Here is a 23,742-nt window from a genome sequence, read left to right as displayed (position 1 = left end):
CTCCCTTTAAAAGGACAATATAGAGTTAGAATAAATAAAAGTCCATTATTAATGAAGCAGTAGCAGGATATTTGGAAAAGCATAATTCAGTCAAGCATGGTTTTATGAAAGAGAAATTATGTTTGACAAATTTACTGGAGTTCTTTGAGGATGTAACGAGCAGGGTGGATAAGGGGAAACCAGTGGATGTAGTGCATTTGGATTTCCAGAGGGCATTTGATTATTTGCCACATAAAAGGTTACTGCACAAGATAAAAGTTCACGGGGTTGGGGTAATATATTAGCATGGATAGAGGATTGGCTAACCAACAAAAAACAGAGAGTCGGGATAAATGGGTCATTTTCCGGTTGGCAAATGGTAACTAGTGGGTTGCCACAGGGATTGATGCTGGGGCTTCAACTATTTACAATCCATATTAATGACTTGGATGAAGGGGAGATAGACAGATTTTTGAGTGATAAGGGAATAAAGGGTTACGGGGAGCGGGCAGGGAAGTGGAGCTGATTCCATGATCAGATCAGCCATGATCTTATTAAATGGCGGAGCAGGCTCAAGGGGCCAAATGGCCTACTCCTGCTCCTATTTCTTATGTTCTTACGACACATATTAAATCCATATTTACTGAGTATATGAAAATGTCTCTTTACTTCATGATTTCAAGGCACTATCCATTTAGTGTAATCTCTCCAATGCCTCTGGCTCTTACTGAGGCAGTTGTCTCCCAGGGATTGAATGCAGCGTCCTCCCGTGGCCTATTACACTCAGCTGGAGGTACATAGAACCAACACGATCAGTACGATGATTGGACTGGCAATTCAAGCAATTCATCCACAAATTGTTAGAATAATGAGGCTATCCGATCACCGGCCTTTTCTATGTAAGGATCCACTGGTTATTTTAATCTTCCTATGAATGGTTAGTATCAAATTGCATAATCACATGGCGAGGCTGCAAGGGAGGATACTGACTATTGTCTGACCAGCTGGTTCTTGGCTGTAGCTAAGAGGGTAATAAAAACTGCGATCGGAACACGCTGAGCTGGGAGCAGACCCGCAGACCCAGGGCGCTTTCCTGCTCCAACAACCCCGCATCGTGGCCAGATTCTCCTTTGGATTCAGAGCTCCAAACAGCTGCACAACATCATGACGAATTTAGGACTGCATCGCAAACCATGGCTTCTTTTGCTGGGGAAGAATCGTACTGCTGAAAACTCCCCACAAATACTAAACATGCCAGTTGCAATTATATAGCACCTTTCACGATCTCAGGACATCCCAAAGCACTTTACAGCCAATGGAGTACTTTTGAAGTGTAGTCACTGTATGTCAGAAACACGGCAAGCTCCCACAAACAGCAATGTGATAATGACCAGATAATCTGGGATAAATATTGGCCAGGACACTGGGGATAACTGCCCTGCTCTTTATATCCACCTAGAGAGCAGACAGTGGCTTAGTTTGACGTCTCATCGGAAAGACGGCACCTTTAACAGTGCAGCAGTCCCTCAGCATGCTCTGGAGTGTCAGCCTTAATTTCTTGTGCTCAAGTCTCTGGAGTGGGACTTGAACATGCAACTTTCTGATTTAGAGGTGAGAGTGTTACCAACTGAGCCATGGAGATAGATAGATAGACAGACAGGCAGACAGGCAGTTTGGGGGGCTGATAGAACAATGTGATATTTAGTGTTCAAGTTGGAACAGGTACAGGTCTTTGCAAATTATATTTTTATATATTTTGGTTAATCCGAGCATTTATAACTATTGTAAAACTTCTGGATTTGCTCATTGATTGCTTGTGTGCTGGTTTAGGAGTTGTACATCACTTTACTGGAGTGAAAATGTTGATGGTAACGCAATTGTAAACTTGTCCTTCTAAAATCACTATTTCGTTACACATAGTGCACAATGGGAATTTCCCCCCCTAGAAACTTCACAGATAGAACTGCGAATCTATACCTGTCTCCTTCCCTAATCAGTGGCCACTCACAAAGCAATGGCCAACGTAAGCAGAAACAGGACATTAATAACACAATATAAGCAGTTACTTTTAATCAATCTGCTGTTCTCTAATAATTGGCCTTGTCCCTCCCCATCTCTGTAACCTCCTCAAGTCCTACCACCCTCCAAGAACACTGCGTTACTCCAACTTCCTTTGCCCCATCAGTGGCAGCCGTGTCTTCAGCCATCAAGGCCGTAATCTCTGGAATTCCCTCTCCAAACCTCTCTACTTCTCACTTCTCCTTTAAGGCCCAGCTTAAAACCTAACTCTTTGTCCAATCTTTGGTCACCTGTCCTTGACCCCTAATGTCTTCTTCTTTGGCTAGGTGTCAAGTTTTATCTGATTACATTCCTGAGAAGCGCTGTGGGATGTTTCACTATGTTAAAGGTGCTTTATAAATGCAAGTTGCTGTTATAAAAGGAATCATTATTTTCATTGTGTTCTATGCATACTTCCTTTGCTTCTCACAGTTGACCAGTCCCAAGAAAACTCCAATTTCTGTGATTTTCTTTTAGTGGTACCCTGCGACGCCCTCCACCATTGAATCCCCAATTCATTTTCCAGTACTCCCATAACCAGTAAACCCTCTCTCCAATTATCTCATACCTCACCACCATCTTCCCAATTCACAATAAGGTTTGCATCGGTTCACATACTCCCAGGCGCCTGCATTTTCTGCGGCCTGGAAGAATCTGTGTTCCATGGTTACATCGATTGTGAGAGGTTGTGGCCCCTCTTCTACTATTTAAAGGGGCTGCTCCTCGATTTTTGGCTGCACTTCAGTCCCACGCTCCTGATCATTGGTCACCTGGTGCAGGGGAGTAGGGGAGGAGCAGGCAAGCTGGAGGGCCTCCTTGTATGATTGCTCCTGGGCCTGGTCAACTGGTCCAGGCAACAGGCGGTCGAGGGGGGGTCATTCAGTCTGACTGCCTGCCTCCCTTCTGTGGCTACGTTCGCACATAGGTGTCCCTGGAGATGGAGCACACGGTGTTCACCGGCACGCTTGAGACCTTCCGTGACCAGTAGGCACCGGGGATACTGGAGTGTATTATCACAAACGGGAACAACATTTTAATTGAATTTGTTGAGATTCGTTTCAAATTTGTTAAGTTATAGTATTTAATGGTCGTGCCCCTTTAAAAAGGGGGCACATGCTTGATTTTTAATTGCCATTTGCCAGTATTTAAAAGAGTCAGTTCAATCCACCCTTCCACCAAGCACCTGCAGTCCTAGTGCTCAGAACTCATTCCACGACTCCCCCTAGGTGTTGCCATACCCAAAACTCTTCTCCCACTCATACCAGACTTTGATGCCCCTCCCCAATGTTCCCAAATACTATGACTGCCTCTCCCAGCAAAAGGCATTCACGATGGTTCCTTGCAGTATTTAACTCCCCAATCTAATATTAGCGCTAGTACGGGGTGGAACATTGTTCCTAGCGCATCGGGTCTGACCGGCTAGTTATAGCGAGCGGACCGGTTGTCAGGAAGTGAGACAAGCCCATTTCCGGTGCTAGGGAGGATTTGGTCGGAGTTTTGTTGACAGTGATTGTTCTCGGAGCGGCAAGGTACCCGGTCACCATGGGGAAGAGGCAGCACCAGAAAGATAAAATGTGAGCGGCGAGTATCTGACTGGGACTCCGGTACTGGGATCCGCTCTGTCTCCCCGCCTGCGGCACTGAGCTCCGGGACCCGGCTCTCCAACACACACACACACACACACACCGCACCCACAGCTGGTGACATACACTCTGCATACACGGCCACTCCTCCAACGTGTTCAAACATACTCGTGGCCTCGCCTCGCCCCACCCCACCTTTAGCTTTGCACAACCCTCTGAGCACTCATGTTCCTCCAACTCTGGCATCTTGTGCATCCCCCAATTCCTTTGCCCCACCATTGGCAGCCGTGTCTTCAGTCATCTAGATCCTAAGCTCGCCATCCCTCCTTAAAATCTACCTCTTCGATCAAGCATTTGGTCACCTGTCGTAATGTCTCCTTCTTTGGCTTGGTGTTAATCTATGGCACTGTGAAGCACCGCAGGACATCTTATGACATTAAAGGAGTGATATAATTGCAAGTTGTTGTATGTGACTTCTTTGTGCTGTGGTTCCTATTTCCAGTTCATCTCTTCCTCCCAGTTCAACAACAACAACAACTTGTATTTATATAGCACCTTTAACATAGTGAAACATCCCAAGGTGCTTCACAGAGTATTGCGATAAAACATTTGACACCAAGCCGCAGGTGAGCAAAAGCTTGGTCAAAGAGGTTGGTTTTAAGGAACATCTTGAATGAGCAAAGAGAGGTGGATAGGTTTAGGCAGGGAGTTCCAGAGCTTGGGGTCGAGGCAACCGAAGGCATAGCCACCAATGGTTGTGTGATTATAATCAGGGATGGTCAAGCGGGCAGAATTAGAGGAGCACAGACATCTCTGGGGGGTGGGGCAGGAGGAGATTACAGAGATAGGCAGGGGCGAGGCCATGGAGGGATTTGAAAATAAGTATGAGAATTTTGAAATTGAGGCGATGCTTAACCAGAAGCCAATGTAGGTCAGCGAGCACAGGGATGATGGCTGAGTGGGACTTGGTATGAGTTCAGAAACGGGTAGCCGATTTTTGGATCACTTCTAGTTTGCATAGGGTAGAATGTGGTAGGCCAGCCAGAAGTGCGTTGGAATAGTCAAGTCCAGAGGTAACAAAGGCATGGATGAGGGCTTCAGCAGTGGATGAGCTGAGGCAGGGTGGAGACGGGCGATGTTACGGAGGTGGAAATAGGCGGTTTTAGTTATGCTGCGGATATGTGGTTGAAAGCTCATTTCAGGGTTAAATATGACACCAAGGTTGCGAATAGTCTGGTTCAGCCTCAGACAGGTTGGGGAGAGGGATGGAGTTTGTGGCAGGGACTGAAAACAATGGCTTCGGTCTTCCCAATATTCAATTGGAGAACATTTCTGCTCATCCAGAACTGGATGTCGGAGAAGCAGTCTAATAATTTAGAGACCGAGGAAGGGTGGAGAGAAGTGGTAGTGAGGTAGAGCTGTGTGTCATCAGCATGTATGTGGAAACTGACGCTGTGTTTTCGGGTGACGTCGCCAAGGGGACAACATGTAGATGAGAAATAGAAGGGGCCAAGGATAGATCCTTGGGGGACACCAGAGGTAACGATGCGGGGGTGGGAAATGAAGTCGTTGCAGGTGATTCTCTGGCTACGATTAGATAGATAAGAATGGAACCAGGCGAGTGCAGTCCCACCCAGCTGGACGACGGTGGAGAGCTGTTGGAGAAGGATATAGTGATCAACTGTGTCAAAGGCTGCAGACAAGTCAAGAAGGACGAGGAGGGATAGTTTGCGTTCGGCACAGTCACAAAGGATGTCATTTGTGACTTTGATGAGAGCCGTTTCGGTACTGTGACAGGCGCGGAAACCAGATAGGGATTCAAACATGGAATTGCTCGAAAGATGGGCACTGTTATGGGAGGCGACAACACGTTCAAGAACTTTGCAGAGAAAAGGGAGGTTGGAGATGGGGCAGTAATTTTCAAGGACAGAGGGGTTGAGGGTTTTTTTGTGGTGAGGGGTGATGACAGCAGATTTGAGGGAGAGGGGGACAGTAGTTGAGGAGAGAAAGCCATTAACAATGTCCACTAACATGGGGGCTAGAAATGGAAGTTGGGTGGTCAGCAGTTTGGTGGAAATAGGGTCAAGGGAGAAGGAAGTGGGTCTCAGGGACAGGATAAGGTCATAAAGGGCACGAGGAGAGATCGGCGAGAAAAGTGAGAGGTCTGGGCTAGGGCAGGGGGAACCTTTGAGGAAGACTGGCCCGGTGGGCTGGGGAAAGGAAGGGAAAAGGCAGGGACAGCCGAAAGGATGGTCCAATCTAAGAGACAAAGAAATGGGGAGAGGAGTTTAAAAAGACGGTTACAAGAACACAAGAAATATGAGCAGGAGTAGGCCATTTGACCCCTGGAGCCTGCTCCGCCATTTAATATCATAGCTGATTTGATCATGGACTCAGTTCCACTTCCCTGCCTGCTCCCTATAATCCTTTATTCCCTTATCGCTCAAAAATCTGTCTATCTCCGCTTTAAATGTATTCAATGACCCAGCCTCCACAGCTCTCTGGGGCAAAGAATTTCACAACCCTCAGAGAAGAAAATTCCTCCTCATCTCAGTTTTAAATGGCCGGCCCCTTATTCTGGCCCCTTAGTTTTAGTTACCCCTATGAATGGAAATATCCTCTGCATCCAACTTGTCGAGCCCTCTCATGATCTTGTATGTTTCGATAAGATCACCTCTTATTCTTGTGAACTCCAATGAGTATGGACTCAACCTATCTTCATATGTCAACCCCCTCATCTCCGGAATCAACCGAGTGAACCTCCTCTGAACAACCTCCAATGCAAATATATCCTTCCTTAAATACGGAGACCAAAACTGCAAGCAGTACTCCAGGTGTGGTCTCACCAATACCCTGCACAGTTGTAGCAGGGCTTCTCTGCTTTTATACTCTATCCCCCTTGCAATAAAGGCCAACTTTCCATTTGCCTTCCTGATTACTTGCTGTACCTGCATATTAACTTTTTGTGTTTCATGCACAAGGACTCCCAAGTCCCTCTGTACTGAAGCACTTTGCAATTGTTCTCCATTTAAATTATAATTTGCTTTTCTATTTTTTCTGCCAAAGTAGATAACCTCACATTTTCCAACATTATACTTCATCTGCCAAATTTTTGCCTACTCACTTAGCCTGTCTATATCCCTTTGCAGATTTTTAATGTCCTCCTCACAATTTGCTTTCCCACAATTATCTTTGTATCATCAGCAAATTTGGCTACATTACATTTGGTCCCTTCATCCAAGTCATGAATATCGATTGTAAATAGTTGAGGCCCCAGCACCGATCCCTGCGGCACCCCACTAGTTACTGTTTGCCAACCAGAAAATGACTCATTTATCCCGACTCTCTGTTTTAAGTTAGTTAGCCAATCCTCTATCCATACTAATATTTATCCCCAACTCCGTGAACATTGATCTTGTGCAGTCATCTTTTATGTGGCACCTTATCGAATGCCTTCTGGAAATCCAAATATACCACATCCACTGGTTCCCCCTTATCTACCCTGCTCGTTACATCCTCAAAGAACTCCAGCAAATTTGTCAAACATGATTTCCCTTTCCTAAAACCATGCTGACTCTGCTTGATTGAATTATGCTTTTCCAAATGTCCCACTACTACTTCCTTAATAATGGACTCCAGCATTTTCTCAACCACAGATGTTAGGCTAGCCGTGGCGAATAGAAGCTGGGGTTTATATTTACATTCCAGAATGATTCTGGAATAGTGAACAATTTTGGCAGACGAGAGCAGGACCCGATAGTGCTTTATGGGGTCCAGCCAGATCTGGTGGTGAATGGCCACACACTCCTCTCCTGAAAGAGCCAATTCTTTCTGTATTGCAGTTCCTCACCAAGTAACTGCTATTTATGTGGTCCTCCAGGAGGTTCACATGTTTTGTATGTGCGGTAACAGGATGTAATGTGTCGTAAGGCAGCAAGATCACTGGAGGAATTGAAAAGGCCATCAACCTCAAGCATTTACAAATTAGAATCTTGTTGATCCAGCGATGTATTGCCGCCTTGAATTTTACTCTGACCATCACTATTATTTTCTTCAATACATATATAAATAAGAAGATTTTAATGTTTGCATCTTGGCAACTTTCTTTTTTTAAGCCAGCAGCTGGTGTCTTGTTAGTCTCCATTGATGGACAGCAGGCTTCCTTAATTGTAAGGCACAATTTACACTGACATTACATAGAAACTGGCATTCCTATGGTTATCAGTGAAATGACATTTCCAGCTAATCAGGTGGTGGGCAGGAGAGAGGTTGCCATATATTATGACACCCCATCATCAGAGAATGTAGCAAAGTACATGATCAGTAAAGACTGCAGTTTGTCTGGTTCCAAAATGAGTCCCTTTCAGATTTAAATTGCTCTAGCTTAACTGTGGAACTGGAACAATGACCACTTATACAGTATGTATGCCTTTCTGTTGGGGAAGAGGAAAGAGAGCTTATTTACCTTGTATCAAACCTGTGTGCTGTCTGGAAATATGTCTTGTCCTAGCTGTCCTCTCAGCTCTGCTCAGTTCATAGTTACCACCCACCCCCCAGGCTCTTCCTGAAGGTAGTGACAGTGGTTTTTGTTAGGATACAGGTATGCGAGGATTTCAAATTAATATACCAGAGATGTGGTTTTTAACTTTGGTGCTTAAAGCTGTCAGTGTATGTGTGTGCATTCTTTTGAGTGACTTATACTGCCGAATACCTAAATTGAAACCTGCTTCTCTAAACTGTTTGTAGTGTTTATACTGAGCTATGCTTTTCTTTTGCAGGTACATCACCTGTACAGAGTATACCAACTTCTATGGTGGCAAGAAAACTGGTAAGTAGGATAACTGTATTTGCACTGTACCTAAATAGCAGGATATTGAGGTTTCTGTTGGCACGATATTGCCAGACAGTGGAGTATTGACTTGTTGATCTGTGTAAATTCCATAACTATATTTGGACTGTATCCTCTCCGCATCTCTTTGCAGAATGTCTGTTTGCTTGTGAACAAGGCCCTTACTATCCATGTGCTTATCGTGGATGATTGCATCGGCATTATGGCCCTGATGGAAATTTGGCTGAGGGGTGATGACACCTAACCTTTAAACAAAGCCTCCCTGCCTGGCTATACCTTCCACCACTTGCCTTGCCCAAATCGTCGTGGTGACGGTGTGGCTCTTATCACCAAATCATACTGTGCTCTGTCCCCCTACTCCCCCGGCACTTTCTCCTCCTTTGAACATCTCACCGTATTCCACCCCTCTCACCTCTCATTTAAAATTCTCGTTCTCTACAACCCACCAAATTGGGTATAATAACATTTTTATCACTGAGATATCTTCACTGCTTTCCTCCCTCAGCCTCTGCACTGAGCAACTTCTCATCCTCGGTGATTTCAACCTCCATCTCAATTCACCATGCACTCTCTCCTGAGTTCACTATCCTCCTATCCTCTCTTAATCTCTCCCACCATGTGAACTCCCCAACCCATATTCATGGCCACCTCCTCGACCTTGCCATCTCTCGTGGGCTCGCTATTCCTACCGCGTCAATTGCAGATAAGGCCATCTCTGACCATTTCCTTGTATCGCCCTCCACCCACATCTCCCATCCCCCACCCAACCCTACTTCCTTCTGCATCTGCCCATGGAAAAAAAAACTCTCCAAACTCTCTTACAACTGCACTTAACAACTCCAAACTGTCCAGCCTTTGGCCCTCCATTCACTACGACATTTCTGCAGCCACTGATCTGCTCAACCACACCCTCACCTCCACCATTGATGCCCAAGTCCCTATTAAAACCATTATTCTCTCTCCTGGCCATTCCCCCTGGTATGGCCCTCATCTTCGCTCCCTCAAACCCAAGGGGCGCAGACTTGAACAGATGTGGCGGACAACTGGTTTAGCCATTCACTGCCACATCTGATTGGACTATATAAAGCATTATCGGACCCTACTCTTGTCCGCCAAAACTGCTCACTATTCCAGGATCATTCTGGAATGCAAATATAACCCCCGTCTACTATTCTCTACTGCTAACCGTCTTAAACCCCTTTACGTTCTTTCTGATCTCCCCTCATGATCTCTCCATGTTCACCTTGTCCATGAGACCCACTTCCTGCTCCCTTGACCCTATTCCCATTAAACTGCTGACCAATTTCCTTTTCTGGCCCCCATGTTAGCCGACATTGTCTCTCTGCTCAGGTACTGTTCCCCTCTCCTTCAAATCTGCCGTCATCACCCCTCTCCTTAAAAAAAAAAACAACCCTTGACCCCACTGTGCTTGCAGGCTACCGGCCCATTTCCAATCTCCCTTTCCTCTCCAAGGTCCTTGAACTTGTTATCTCCCAAATCCGTGCTCATCTTTCCCGGAACTCCATGTTTGCACCCCTTCGATCTGATTTCCGCCCTGCCACAGTACCGAAACGGCTCTCATCCTTTGTGACTGTGACAAAGGTAAACTATCCCTCCTCATCCATCTCGACCTGTCTGCAGCCTTTGACATGGTTGACCACTCCATCCTCCAATGCCTCTCCACCGTTGTCCAGCTGGGTGGGACAGCACTTGCCTGGTTCCATTCTTATCTATCTAATCATAGCCAGAGAATCACCTGCAACGGCTTCTCTTCCCACTCCCGCATCGTTACCGCTGGTGTCCCCAAGGATCTATCCTTGGCCCCTCCTATTTCTCATCTATATGCTGTCCCTTGGCAACATCATCCGAAAACACAGCGTCAGTTTCCACATGTACGCAGATGACACCCAGCTCTACCTCACTAACACTTCTCTCAACCCTTCCTCGCTATCTAAATTGTCAGACTGCTTGTCCGGCATCCAGTACTGAATGAGCAGAAATTTTCTCCAATTAAATATTGGGAAGACCGAAGCCATTGTCTTTGGTTCCTGCCACAAACTCCATTCCCTAGCCACTGACTCCATCCCTCTCCCTAGTATCTGTCTGAGGCTGAACCAGACTGTTTACAATCTTTTACCCTGAAATGAGCTTCCAGCCACATACCTGCGGCATAACTAAAACCGCCTATTTCCACCTCCGTAACATCGCCCGTCTCCGCCCCTGCCTCAGCTCATATGCTGCTAAAACCCTCATCCATGCCTTTGTTACCTCTAGACTTGACTACTGCAACGCACTCCTGGCTGGCCTCCCACATTCTACCCTACGTAAACTTGAGGTCATCCAAATTTCGGCAGCCTGTGTCCTAACTCGAACCAAGTCCCTCTCACCCATTGCCCTTGTGCTCGCTGATCTACATTGGCTCACGGTTAAACAATGCCTCGATTTCAAAATTCTCATCCTTGTTTACAAATCCCTCCATGGCCTGGCCCCTCCCTATCTCTGTAACCTCCTTCAGCCTCAGAACCCCCCGAGATGTCTGGGCTCCTCATATTCTGTCCTCTTGAGCATCCCTGATTATTACTGCTCAACCATTGGTGGCTATGCCTGGGCCCTAAGCTCTGGAACTCCCTTCGTAAACCTCTCCGCCTCTCTACCTCTTTTTCCTTCTTTAAGACGCTCCTTAAAACCTACTTCTTTGATCAAGCTTTTGGTCATCTGCCATAATTTCTTCTTGTGTGGCGCGGTGTCAAGATGTATTTGTTTTGTCTTTTCACACTCCTGTGAAACGGCTTGGGATGTTTTACTACATTAAAGGCACTATATAAATACAAGTTGTTGTTGTGACATGTTTTGTGGAAGTCTTTAAACTTTTGAGTGAATGTGGATGGAATGGTGGAAGTTGGGTTTAAAGGCCAGTGCAGCAGTAAATGTAATCAGTTACTGATTTTGAACCTGATGTGTTATGTAGTGAGAGGCACCATTTCTGAAGATGCTGAGATGCTACATGGAGTGCCATGCTGGAGAAAGGCAGCCTTCCTGAGCTCTAGAAATACCATGTTCCTTGTCGAAATCTCGACTCTCAATATAAGACTCTAACACAATCAGCTCCGGTAGATGTTCCTTTAATAAGTTTTACTTGCAGCAAGGAAGAGTCTCACTCGGTCAAAGGCTAAGTGGAGACTCCCAAAATGGCACTGTTTCACAATGTATTTACACAGTAGAACAAACAAGTTATGGTTCCATCCTGTGTATTGGTTCTGCTTTTGCAGTTAGCGAAAACAGATAAAGAGTTCTCCAATCAGTTAATGATTACCACATCCTTGTCTTTACATTTTTTCAAATGTCTCCCTTGTCAGTGTTTTTGGTGGGCTAGTCAGCAATAACTCGATAAGGGTGTGATAATGTGCTATCACCAGCTTTGCATTGTTTTAAGATTGTCCAGTTTCCTGGCCAGTTATTGGGCCCATGATTTCCATAGTGGTTGATTGGGTACTTAGCTTCTTGCATATTATGGATGAGTTCTATACAAGAGATAATGGCTGGTAATTTGATTATCTCTTTGGGGGTGAATTGGTGCTGCATCTTAACAACCTTTATCCAACCCTTCTAAGGTCTGGCATAGCGACAGACTATTGATAATACAGTAACACAATGGGTGGTACTTATCTCAGCAGGACAGTCTTAATGATGTCTGGTGGCTATTAATCAGCTATCTGCAGTTTCAGTCAAGGTTCGCATGTTTATGCAAACAGACTGCCTGCTACAGAAGTTTCTGGCAGGATCGGGACTCCATTTTGTTTTATGGCAAAAAGGATACAAAAAACAGTGTAATGCAACTTTAAAAATACATTTCAACATTCCCTCCTTTTGTCCTTCACAATGACAACTTAATCCATTCTAACCTTGCATAGTCTTTCTATTTCCATTTCCACACAAGAACCTTCAGTAGTTGTTACCATAACCCTAGCAGTGATCTTGGTTGGTAACACTGTTTATCCTAACCTGTCACAGCAATACTTAACTAAGACAAACAAAAGATATAGGGCGAAGACTATCAGCAAGAATATGATCAAACCCTGTACCAAAGATCTCCCGAGGGATCCCAACCATCCAGATGCTCAATCCCACAAGGTGGTACCGTCCTGGCCAATAGTCTGTTTGTACTCCATTACCTTTTTCCTAATATATTCAGCTAGACTGCCGATCTCTTCTGACTTATCCGGGATATAGGTACAGCATTCGCCACCAATTAACGCGTATATCCCTCCTTCTTTGGCTAGGAGATAATCTAAGGCCATACGATTTTAGAGAGCCACTGTTTGAATGGCTACCATTTCGTCATTCACCCCATCGAAGGCTTGGGAAGTTGCGTTGGCTACTGATTCTACTAAATTAGCCAGTTCCCGTAATTACCATTCGTTTGATGCTATTCCATAGGGTGGTATCATAACCTTGAATATTCCATTTAGCCATGTCAAATCCCATTTAAGTCTATGACTTGCATAGGCATTCCTGAGAGTTTTTGTTGTCCTAATAAAGGGTACCACATTTCCTAAGTAACAGGACCCTGTCCAGTTGGCTGGTAACCATGGGTAGGCTTTATGGCCACAAATAAAATACGTGCAATTATAGGACGTCAGCCTTTGGTCCTTTCGTGCCATCCATACTCGAGTGGTCTCCCCGTCCCACCCTTCACCTGAGGCTTTATTATGGACGGTAGTCCAGTTAACGGTTGCTATCTTTCTCCCGTTAGTGAGATTTGTCATGGCTTGCCATTTAGTCATTTGGGAACGCTTGCTGCGTCCCATTTCTGGTCCTTCTGTCTCATTACTTACTAGGCATATTATACCTTCAGGATTTCCTATTCCGGGAGTAATACTTAAGAAGGGTGGCTGACGGTTATTATTATAATTTGGCTGGTACTATCCCTGGAAGGTTGTAAGTTTATACCCTGCTGACCTCCATTCTGTTAGATTCTTCATTTCTGACACCTTGGTTAGGTTTGTCCTATTTTGCACTATTAACCATTCTGCCATTTCTGATTCATTAAAGGGGACGGATCTTAGGGGAATATCCACTTCGGAGTGGACAGGTACATGGGAACATATCCAACAACTAGACAAGTTTCTTTCTTGAGCATACTTATCATTCAGTGCCTTAAATACATTTACCTGCAGTTCCCTTTGTTCACGTTTCTGTACCCCGGGTACTATCAATAACGCAAAGCACAACCTTGTTAAGCATAGCACTATCAGTCCCCATAGTCCGTACAGTTCCTTATTCGGTCTTCCTTTTTCTGTTCCTCTGGTTCCTTCTTCCCTGCCTCCTTTTGCAATGGGACGCATGGATCCATGTTGGTCTTTCCTTTACCTTGATTGCAGTATTAGTCGCCAGCAAGACTTGGTATGGCCCTTCAAATCTTGGTTGTAGACTGCTTTTTCTTTTAAAGATTTTGATGTAAACAAATTCCCCGGGCTCCAGATTATGACACTTCCCTTCCGCTGGCTCGACTTGAGTTGCTTTTACCTGCGAATGAAAACTGGAGATACATTTGGTTAGTGCAATACAATAATTCAACATATTTCCTTCCATTTTGTGGATGTCCATTTGTTTTGCAGTAAACGGTGCTGTAAAAGGTAGTCGTTGGGGACGTCCCATAACTATCTCATGCGGTGACAGGCCTGTTGTTCTGTTGGTTGCAGATCGCATTACCATCAAGGCTAAGGGCCATTTTAGTCCAGTGTCATTACATAATTTTGCCAGCTTATTTTTAAGCATTCCATTATATCTTTCAACAAGTCCAGCTGATTGTGGATGATAACTGCAATGAAAACGTTGGTTAATCTGTAAAGCTTTACACATTTCTTTTATAACAGTTCCCGTGAAATGTGACCCATTATCACTAGAAAGCTTAGCAGGGATTCCGAAGCGCGGTACGATTTCTTTTAACAAAAATTTAGCAACAGTAGTGGCATCGGCCTTTTTACATAGAAAGACTTCAATCCATCTAGAGAACACATCTACAATAACTAATACATACTTGAATCCCATACACATAGGTAATTCAATAAAATCCACCTGTGAATGTACAAAAGGCCCCATTGGATTTGGGTGGAAAGTAGATTCTACTTTTTCTGTCTTACCTGGATTCATTGTCTGACAGGTAACACTATTTTCACAGATTTGTTTTGCAATTGCCGAAATACCTGGTGCATACCAAGTTGCCAAAATATAATCTGCCATTCCCCCCTTTTCCCGCATGTGTGAATGTTTGAACACATCGGGCAATCCATGGAAGTAAGGATTTGGGCGCCACCACGCAGCCGTCGTGGTGAACCCATATTCCTTCTGGATTTTTATAACATGGATCCTTTGTCCAGGTCAACACCTCCTCCATTCTGGCCTGTGTCTGGAAGGCCAGCACATCATTAATAGTGGGTAACGGATCTGAGCAATTATTTTTCCTTAGTGGAAACAATGACACCTGCATTCCCCCTTTTGACAGAGCTACTGACTTAGCTGCATTATCAGCTCTGGCGTTTCCAAGAGCTACCTCATTCAACTGGCCTGTATGTGCTTGGCATTTGATAATGGCAAGTTTTAAGGGGCATTGAATGGGTCGCAGAAGATTTTCTACTTGTTCTGCATTCTTGATAGTGGTTCCTGAAGAAGTCAGGTACCCGCGAATTTTCCAAATTTGTCCATAGTCATGCGTTACTCCAAAAGCATGCCTGGAGTCAAGTGTAGATATTAACTGTTTGTCCTTCAGCCAGAATACAGGCTCGAGTTAACACAAACAATTCGGCTTGTTGGGCTGAAAAGGAGTCTGGAAGAGAGGCTGTTTCGACAACATTAAACTGGGTTACAATTGCATAAGCCGCTCTAGGTTGGCCCCTGTCATTACGTAAGGCTGATCCGTCAACATAGTACACTAGATCAGGGTTACACATTGGTACGTCTGTTAAATTGATACGTGGTTTAGTCACTAATTCGGTTACCATTTCACATGAATGGGGTTTGCCATCTTCTTCTGTGGGGAGTCGAGTGGCTGGATTTAAGGTAGTACATCTTTTAATGATGAGGTTCAGATTTGATAACAGTTCAACTTCATATTTAGTGATTCTTGCAGAAGTTAGGTGTTGAGTGGCACATTTAATCAGTAAAATCTCGACAGAGTGTGGGATATATAAAATGGTTTGATGATTTAGAGTAATTGTCTGAGCCTGTTGTACAGCATAATAGCCCCAAGTTTCCACATGATTTGCTCCTGATTTTTAGGAGCAACTGGTGGAGAACGGAGTATCTTAGAAATCGGAATTCTCCACATTTAAGTTTTCTGCAGTTCTAGTCAGGTAGAACAGTTTCACTTTTGAACAGAATTTTTTTTTCAAAAGGGGGCATGTCCGGCCACTGACGCCTGATTTGAAAGTTTCCACAGTGAAAACGTACTCCAAACTAACTTAGAATGGAGCAAGTGAAGATTTTTGTAGACTTGCAAAAACCTTGTCTACACATTAAAAAAATCAGGCGCAGGTTACAAATTAGGCGTTGGGAACGAGGGGGGGGGGAAGGGAAGTCATTACATTCTACAATAAATCCTTAGTTATACTTATACAAATATTATACAAATAAATCCAACCAGAATAAAAATTTATAAGCAAAGAAAAGATTAAATAAACCATGTTCCTACCTGTGTGAAAGTGCTTCAGGCAGGCCTTTCAGGCAGCGGTTTGCCGTCGGGACCGACCGACGGCAGGAGGAGGGAGGGAGAAAGCTGCAAGAAGCCTCAGTGCTGATCATGGAAGGGAAATGTGGTTTTATTAAAAATTGAACAGCTGCAAAGAATTTGAATAGTCTCAAACAAGTGTATGTGTCCCGTTTATCACAGTCTATCTTTAATTACAGAATGCACTCCCTCACCCTCACACACAGAAATATCAAGAAAATTAAAATACAAGCCTTTGCAAGGGTTCAATAAACAAATTTTCACTTTTTCTGCAGCACTTTTTAAAATGGCCGAGTGCCAATGTTTACTTCAGACTGTGCGAACGCTCCAACGCGCAGGGTTGTCGGCACGAAAAAAACTCATTTAAATTGTACCCGCCCCCTCCTACTTACAAAATCGGCGCGAGTGGTAGGCTCTGCCCCCTGTGCGCCGCGCCAAGCAGACATCGAGCTGCAAAGCGCTCGAGAATAGCGCGTTTTTTTTCAGGTGCCGGTTTCGGCGCGAAAAACGGGCGCCCAGCTCGGAGGGGCGCCTGTTTTGCCGCGTGTGGAAACTTGGGGCCAATAAGCTGCTGCCAAAGAAGGAAGACATCCTGGTAGTCCGCGTGCCACTGGATCTAGTTGGGTACTGAAATACGCTATCGGTCGCCGCCTGTCCCCATGTAACTGAGTCAAAACAGATTGTGCAAAACCCGACTTGTGATGAACAAATAAGTTGAATGGCTTAGTGTAATCTGGTAATCCCAAGGCTGGTGCTGAAGTGAGGGACTGCTTAAGATTCTGAAAAGCACTCCGAGATACTTCATTCCAAATCAACCTTTCTGGTAGTGAGGGCATGGTCATGTCTAACAATGGTTTAACGATCTCGGAATGATTCATAATCCATTGCCTGCAATATCCTGACATGCTGAGGAAATGTTTCATTTCTCTCTTGGTTATTGGTCGTGGAGCAGAGCAGATTGCTTTTACTCTGTCTTGTGTCAATTGTCTCGTAGCTCTGATCAATTCGTGTCCTAGATACCGAACCCTTTCTGAGACAAATTGTAACTTCGCCTTTGACACTTTGTGTCCTTTTGAGGCCAAGGCTTTTAATAACACAAGAGAATCTGTTTCGCAGGCTAATTTGGAGGGTGAGGCGAACAGTAAGTCATCAACATACTACACAAGGGTAGAACCTGCTGGTAAAATTACACCTTCCAGATCCTTCTTTAAGCATTGTGAAAATATAGTAGGACTTTCGGTAAATCCCTGTGGGAGCCTTGTCCCCCTATATTGGCGTCCTTTATACGTGAAGGCAAACAGGAATTGGGACTCTGGGTGAATGGGTATTGAAAAAAATGCTGAACATAGATCAATCACTGTATAATACGTTGAGTTTGCCGGAATACTGGTAAGTATAGTCGCAGGATTGGGCACCACCGAATAAGTTGGGAATACAGATTCATTCACAGCTCGTAGGTCTTGGACAAACCTCCATTTGTCACTATTGGGCTTCTGAACCGGAAAAATCGGTGTGTTACACGGACTTCTCATTTATGCTTATAGTGATTCACAGATCACAGAATGCAAAGTACTTGTTTTATAATTGTGTGCCTAACTTCTGTTTTAGAAGCTGAACATCAAAAACTCCAATCTTTTGCTCTGTAACTTCAATTTTATGATACAGTATCTCATAAATTACCTCTTTTTAAGCTTCAGCTTCTGACGCAGCAGTTGTGTAATTTTATTAAAAAGGCTTCCAAACCGAATATTTTCCAATACAACCGAAATGTTTATCAAGGAGAATCACCTGAAATATCTCAAAATCCCAATTCAAATATTGTACTGCCAATCTTTTATTTAAAACTCGTTTTACTGAGCTAGAAGCTTTTGTGTCAAGGTTTTACACAAAGGAAAATGGGGGTGTCCTTCCCCAGCCTCGAGAGACCCACACAGGTTTTTTTTTTAAAGGCATTACAACTTCCCATCTCCGTTCTTTATCTCATTCCTCGACTAAATTTATTGTCTTTCGACCCAATGTAATCAATGATTGCGTGTTTTTTTTTGACAAGTGAGCGTGTCGAAATTTATTTTTTTTAAACCAACAGGACCACGCATTTTTTATCTTTTGCTTAACAAACCTATCCTTTGTGCATTTCCTAGATCCGTAACTTTTCATCCGAATAAATCCACATCTGCGTTTCTAACTTAAAATGTAATTCAATTCTAGGTTCACACTTTCTTAAAACTTCCCACATACAGGACAACAATACGAAGGGTTTTAAAAAAATCTTCACTCTGTCCGAAAAAGTGGGTGAAGCTAAAACAGCAGACAGCTCCACCACTTTCTCAAACAGGCTTTCAGACACATGAAAAATTCATTAATTCCCACCTCAAATATTCCGCAGTCAAAAATCACACAAGCACTCTCATTCAAAGACAGACATTCACAAAAGTCTCTCTTCTTTCAACAAAGCTCATTGTTTGGCCAGCTCTATTTTTGGATCCATACGTCACTTAAGATAGTCACTATCAGGTTTTTTTCCTTTTCTTACATATTGATTTACTTCCTCTGTTAATTTTACGTGGGCTCGAAGAATCGGAACCCAGGCCTTTCTATTACTTTCTTTTTTTTAACCTCTTCTACCTGGGTCTCTGTCTATAAGACACTCCTCTAGACATGTTATTCTTTCTAAATTAAATGAACCATCGGGTGAAAATGGCTTGTTTTCATCCTTAGTCCATTTTACCCATTTTTTTTTTAGGTGGTCAATTGAAGACTCACCACAATTCTGGAACATAAAATAGGCTGGTGTGCCCTTTGGTGGTGTTTTACTTGCTCCGGAACCCATTCTGGATGATTAAGATTTTTCACAGTTTCTGATCTCACAATCCTTTCGGTCAACTGAGTTCTCTATGCCCACTTCTCCAGGCCGTCACGTGGCCTGAAAAGGCTCTTAATTCAGGCTTAGTCTGGGTGTGTGAGATATGTTGACACGAACCAACTGTAGTTGATCAATCAGTTATTATTTCTTTTCTCAATCAATCCTTGTTTTTCCGAATCACAATTTTCCCTAGTGACTCTTCCCGTTTCTCTAATTGCAATGTCGCACAAAAGTATTCAACACAACAGTATAACAAGGACAACTTGGACAATCAACATTCACGCGGGTATACAAATCATAGTCTTAAACTCTATCTAAACAAATAATCAATTCTCAGTCTGTGTTGTACGCCACTACAGACCGAGTTCTTAACTTATCTTAATAAAATTTATGATCCTATCACACAAGGACCTGGATCCTATCACACAAGGACCCTGTCCCTTCTAAGACAGTCCTATCACACAAGGAATTTTCCTTTAGGGACTTGTATTATCCAATCAAACAAGGATAATCTTAAATTATGGTCCTATCACACAAGGACCCTGATCCTATCACACACTGATCATCGATCGATAGCGCTCTTTTTACCTTTTCCGAATGAAAATCTCCCCGGGCTGTTTCAAGATCAGATATTTTCAGGATCAAATCCCTTCTGCCTACAAGCTGAGAAGGAAATGATTACAAAAATAACTTTAGTTCTTAAATTTTGAGTCTTGTAGATCGCAGTACCTCCACTGTGGACAACAGATTACATATGCGATTCAACAGTAAAGAGACCCCTTGTGAGCAAAAGGCTCAACTTATTCTGGCCAGTTAAGCCCTTCACTAAAGAGGCACTATGCTGGCATCTGTTCACTCACAGAGTAGAGAGTAAACGATCTCGCTGGAACCTCCAAGAAGTAACTGTCGAAATCTCGACTCTCAATATAAGACTCTAACACAATCAGCTCCGGTAGATGTTCCTTTAATAAGTTTTACTTGCAGCAAGGAAGAGTCTCACTCAGTCAAAGGCTAAGTGGAGACTCCCAAAATGGCACTGTTTCACAATGAACTTATACAGTAGAACAAACAAGTTATGGTTCCATCCTGTGTATTGGTTCTGCCTTTGCAGTCAGCGAAAACAGATAAAGAGTCCTCCAATCAGTTAATGATTACCACATCCTTGTCTTTACATTTTTTCAAATGTCTCCCTTGTCAGTGTTTTTGTGGGCTAGTCAGCAATAACTCGATAAGGGTGTGATAATGTGCTATCACCAACTTTGCATTGTTTTAGGATTGTCCAGTTTCCTGGCCAATTATTTGGGCCCATGATTTCCATAGTGGTTGATTGGGTACTTAGCTTCTTGCATATTATGGATGAGTTCTATACAAGAGATAATGGCTGGTAATTTGATTATCTCTTAGGGGGTGAATTGGTGCTGCATCTTTACAACCTTTATCCAGCCCTTCTAAGGTCTGACATAGCGACAGACTATTGATAATACAGGGGAGCACAATGGGTGGTACTTATCTCAGTAGGACAGTCTTAATGTTGTCTGGTGGCTTTAATCAGCTATCAGCAGTTTCAGTCAAGGTTAGCATGTTTATGCAAACAGACTGTCTGCTGCAGAAGTTTCTGGCAGGATCGGGACTCCATTTTGGTTTATGGCAAAAAGGGTACAAAAAACAGTGTAATGCAACTTTAAAAATACATTTCCACATCCTGTGTGACAGAAGTATGCCTCAGTCTGAATAGAAAAGCCACATAGAAAGCTGTGATACTGCCTTGTATCATGTTGTATCTCTCTGTGCGGAAGAATCAGCCCCACGACAGCTACTCCCATGTAAACTGTCCCTCCTGGTGGAGTGGAGACTGACAATGGACATGGAGGGGTTTGTCATCTTCTTCATGTCGTCTTGTCCTGAAGACCAGAGGCTGATGAGTGCCAGTGCCTAGCTTTCCAGGGGTATGGGGGGCGGGGGTGGGGGGCGGGGTGGGGAAATGCTTTAATCAGGTAAAAAAATACTGTTGTGATGAAGCCTCCACACAGACAATGTATGGCCATCCTTTCTTTTTTCAGATGTATAGTTTTCCAGTATTTTCAGTGTTTCTGTTGATGTACATCATAGTTTTTAAATACTAATTTGGTATTTGTTGATCTGATAGTCGTATGATTGGGTATGCACTGGCAGGTGCCTCTTCACTTTGTGGTTAGTTAATAATGGTCGGCAAATAGTTTAATAACGTATTAGTGACTCCAGCAGGTGAACAGATTCTTGTGGAAGAGCATATGGTGGAAACGTGCTTCATTGCAGGACAGTCAAAGAGCCTCCTCGTATTGTGCTGTCATTCACTGAATGCTGTACCGCAGCTGCAACCTCTTACATTCTTGGGAAACACTTTGTTTACCATTGTCTTTAAACTCCACTTGCAGTACTTTGCATCACACTGTGAATTGGTTTTCCAAGCCACATGCTTAGTGCTGGTGGGTTTGATGTTGAAATCAGATTTACCAGACAGGAACCTGTAAGCTTTGATTTTTGCCTCATTTTGTTGATAACTAGCTAATGTGTAGGAGATGGCTTGGTAATCTCGTATCTCCTAAAATCAAAATTCTAGCATTGTTGATCATTTGTGAGATTGGGATGAAAACTTGCACTGATCGTAGAATCCTACAGCACAGAAGGAGGCCATTCGGTTCACCTTGCCTGTGCGTGCTCTTTGAAAGAGCTGTCCAATTACTCCCATTCCCCTGACTTAATGTTCAGAACCTACCTATTGCAAAGTTGAATTTAATTAAAATGGAGATTGCAGCATATTTATGCCTTATTTAGTTTTTGGAAAAAATATACTCCCGTCTCTGGAGAGGATTCTGACTATTTTCGTGGTTGGTTCAGTATACTTATGGACTGGTCCTGTTTTCCTTCACCCCTTTTCCAAGTTGTCTGTGGTGACAGACTCGGTGATCTATGCAGATCTGTCACTGTACCGTGTGGTGCTGAGGCAACAGAGACAGGTGGCAGCATCCAGCTTGTCTGCTCAGCTTGGCCGACTGCAAAGTGCAAGGCCTGACCCTGGTACACCGGAAAGCACGTTGTTTCAGTCCTCAATTATAATACATGCAATTAGATCTTGTGTTTCAGATGTCAGTGGTGTGATTCCCTTCAATAAAAGAATGATAATTATTTCTTCCCTCCTGCAGTTATTCCACAAGCAAACTTCCGCCGTTTGCCCTTCGATCACTGCAGGTAAGGCCTTTCTGCTGTACTCCACTGTAGCTCTGGCTTATTTGTGCTCCTGAAAATACATTACAATATTAATGCAATGGACTTTCACCTACAGACGGCATTGGAGCTGTGTGATTTAGAACAAGTGATTGAGTGAATCTTCTCTGCTTATGTGAAGACCCCTGCTCTTGAAGTCCCTATACTGTTTTAGAATTCTTCTTTCAGTAAGGGCTAGAAGGCCTGTAAGGTTCTTCCCTCCCTCTTCTTTCCCCACTCCCCATTCTGGCTTTTCCCCTCCCAATATATTACAATTCCCTTAGGAACATTTGACCATACAGTAAACCAAAAGAACCATCTGCATCCTTCAGGCTGGTCTCGTATATCATAGATCCACTTCATCTCAATACCCTTCAACAGCCCTGTCTGTCCAAAATATACACATCACTCCTTTAAAATTGTAACCTTCTCCTCTTCCCTGGGTAGATTATAATCATGTGCTTGTCACCTTCTGCACTAGGAGATTATATATTCGCCCTTTCTCATTCAAGTTTGAATCCATGTCCCCATATCGGGGTAAGTGTGTTGTGGGTGATGCCAGTCTGTGGACCCGTTCCCGTATCTCCAAATCTGTTTCATTCCTAAACTTTTCCCTGAATTCTTTGAGTCAATAAAATAGTGTTTCTAGCTCTGCCTCTTCATAGGAGCTTCAGATGTGAGCCAATGGCCTTCATTCTATAATATTCCCCCTCAATATTATTAATGGAAAGCACTGAAGTCACAAGCAGAAATCAATTGCTTAAAATAATATATTTTGTCTTTTTTTTACTAAAAATGCTTTTAGTTCATAATCCATCTTTTCAGTAGTATTGATTCTTGGATGAATGTTTAACTTTAAAACACTGAAATAAAAGATATACAACAAACTCATCCCAATTAGGTACTGCAGTTTAAGTCATTTAATTCCAACCTTTGATCGTGACGCAAGGTATTTATGGCTGTTTAGAAAATTTCTAAGAAGTTAAAAGTGAATCTTCGGGCACGATTATGCTGTACAGACAAGTGAGTTTAATCTCATGGCTCTGTCCAGATCAAATGTATGTTTAGTATGTGCTTATTTCTACTTGATATTTACACCAGGTCCCCCTTTCCAAATGCTGTCTAAGTCACTACCTGTAACCTACACTGGAATGCAGCCTCTAGGGTTGTGTGCGCAGCTCAAAATGACCAGGGTGAGAGGTTTGAAAGTGTCTTGGCAGTCACAGTCCTGCAATATCTGTTTAGGTTCAGTGTGGCAAGTGAAGGTATATGGCCTTAACATTTAACTGAGTTTTAGTGACCTTACTGCTGCTTTCTCTTTCAGCTTGTCTCTTCAACCCTTTGAGTACCCAGTGTGTACCCCTGATGGGATGGTGTTTGATCTCCTGTGAGTATAGAGAAGCCTTATTATTACTGAGCACAGTGACCTTCTGTCTTAGCT

At 43.5% G+C, this 23,742-nt stretch overlaps 1 protein-coding gene across 3 annotated transcripts in view; it reads left to right on the top strand.

The window, feature by feature from the left end:
* The first annotated feature begins 3,487 nt into the window (after window positions 1-3,487).
* ppil2 (peptidylprolyl isomerase (cyclophilin)-like 2) overlaps window positions 3,488-23,742 on the top strand; it is a 371,889-nt gene continuing 351,634 nt past the window's right edge. For 2 of the 3 annotated variants that reach the window (XM_070887580.1, XM_070887579.1), the window contains exons 1-4: window positions 3,488-3,611; window positions 8,399-8,448; window positions 22,241-22,286; window positions 23,626-23,688. In XM_070887580.1, coding sequence (XP_070743681.1) covers window positions 3,580-3,611; window positions 8,399-8,448; window positions 22,241-22,286; window positions 23,626-23,688 — 191 coding nt within the window. In that variant the 5' untranslated portion in view covers window positions 3,488-3,579. The remainder of the gene's footprint in view (window positions 3,612-8,398; window positions 8,449-22,240; window positions 22,287-23,625; window positions 23,689-23,742) is intronic. The other variant, XM_070887581.1, reaches the window with a different exon arrangement.

The sequence above is a fragment of the Pristiophorus japonicus genome, chromosome 8, assembly GCF_044704955.1.
Source record: "Pristiophorus japonicus isolate sPriJap1 chromosome 8, sPriJap1.hap1, whole genome shotgun sequence".
NCBI lineage: Eukaryota > Metazoa > Chordata > Chondrichthyes > Pristiophoridae > Pristiophorus > Pristiophorus japonicus.
This window is presented reverse-complemented; position numbering and strand designations above follow the sequence as displayed.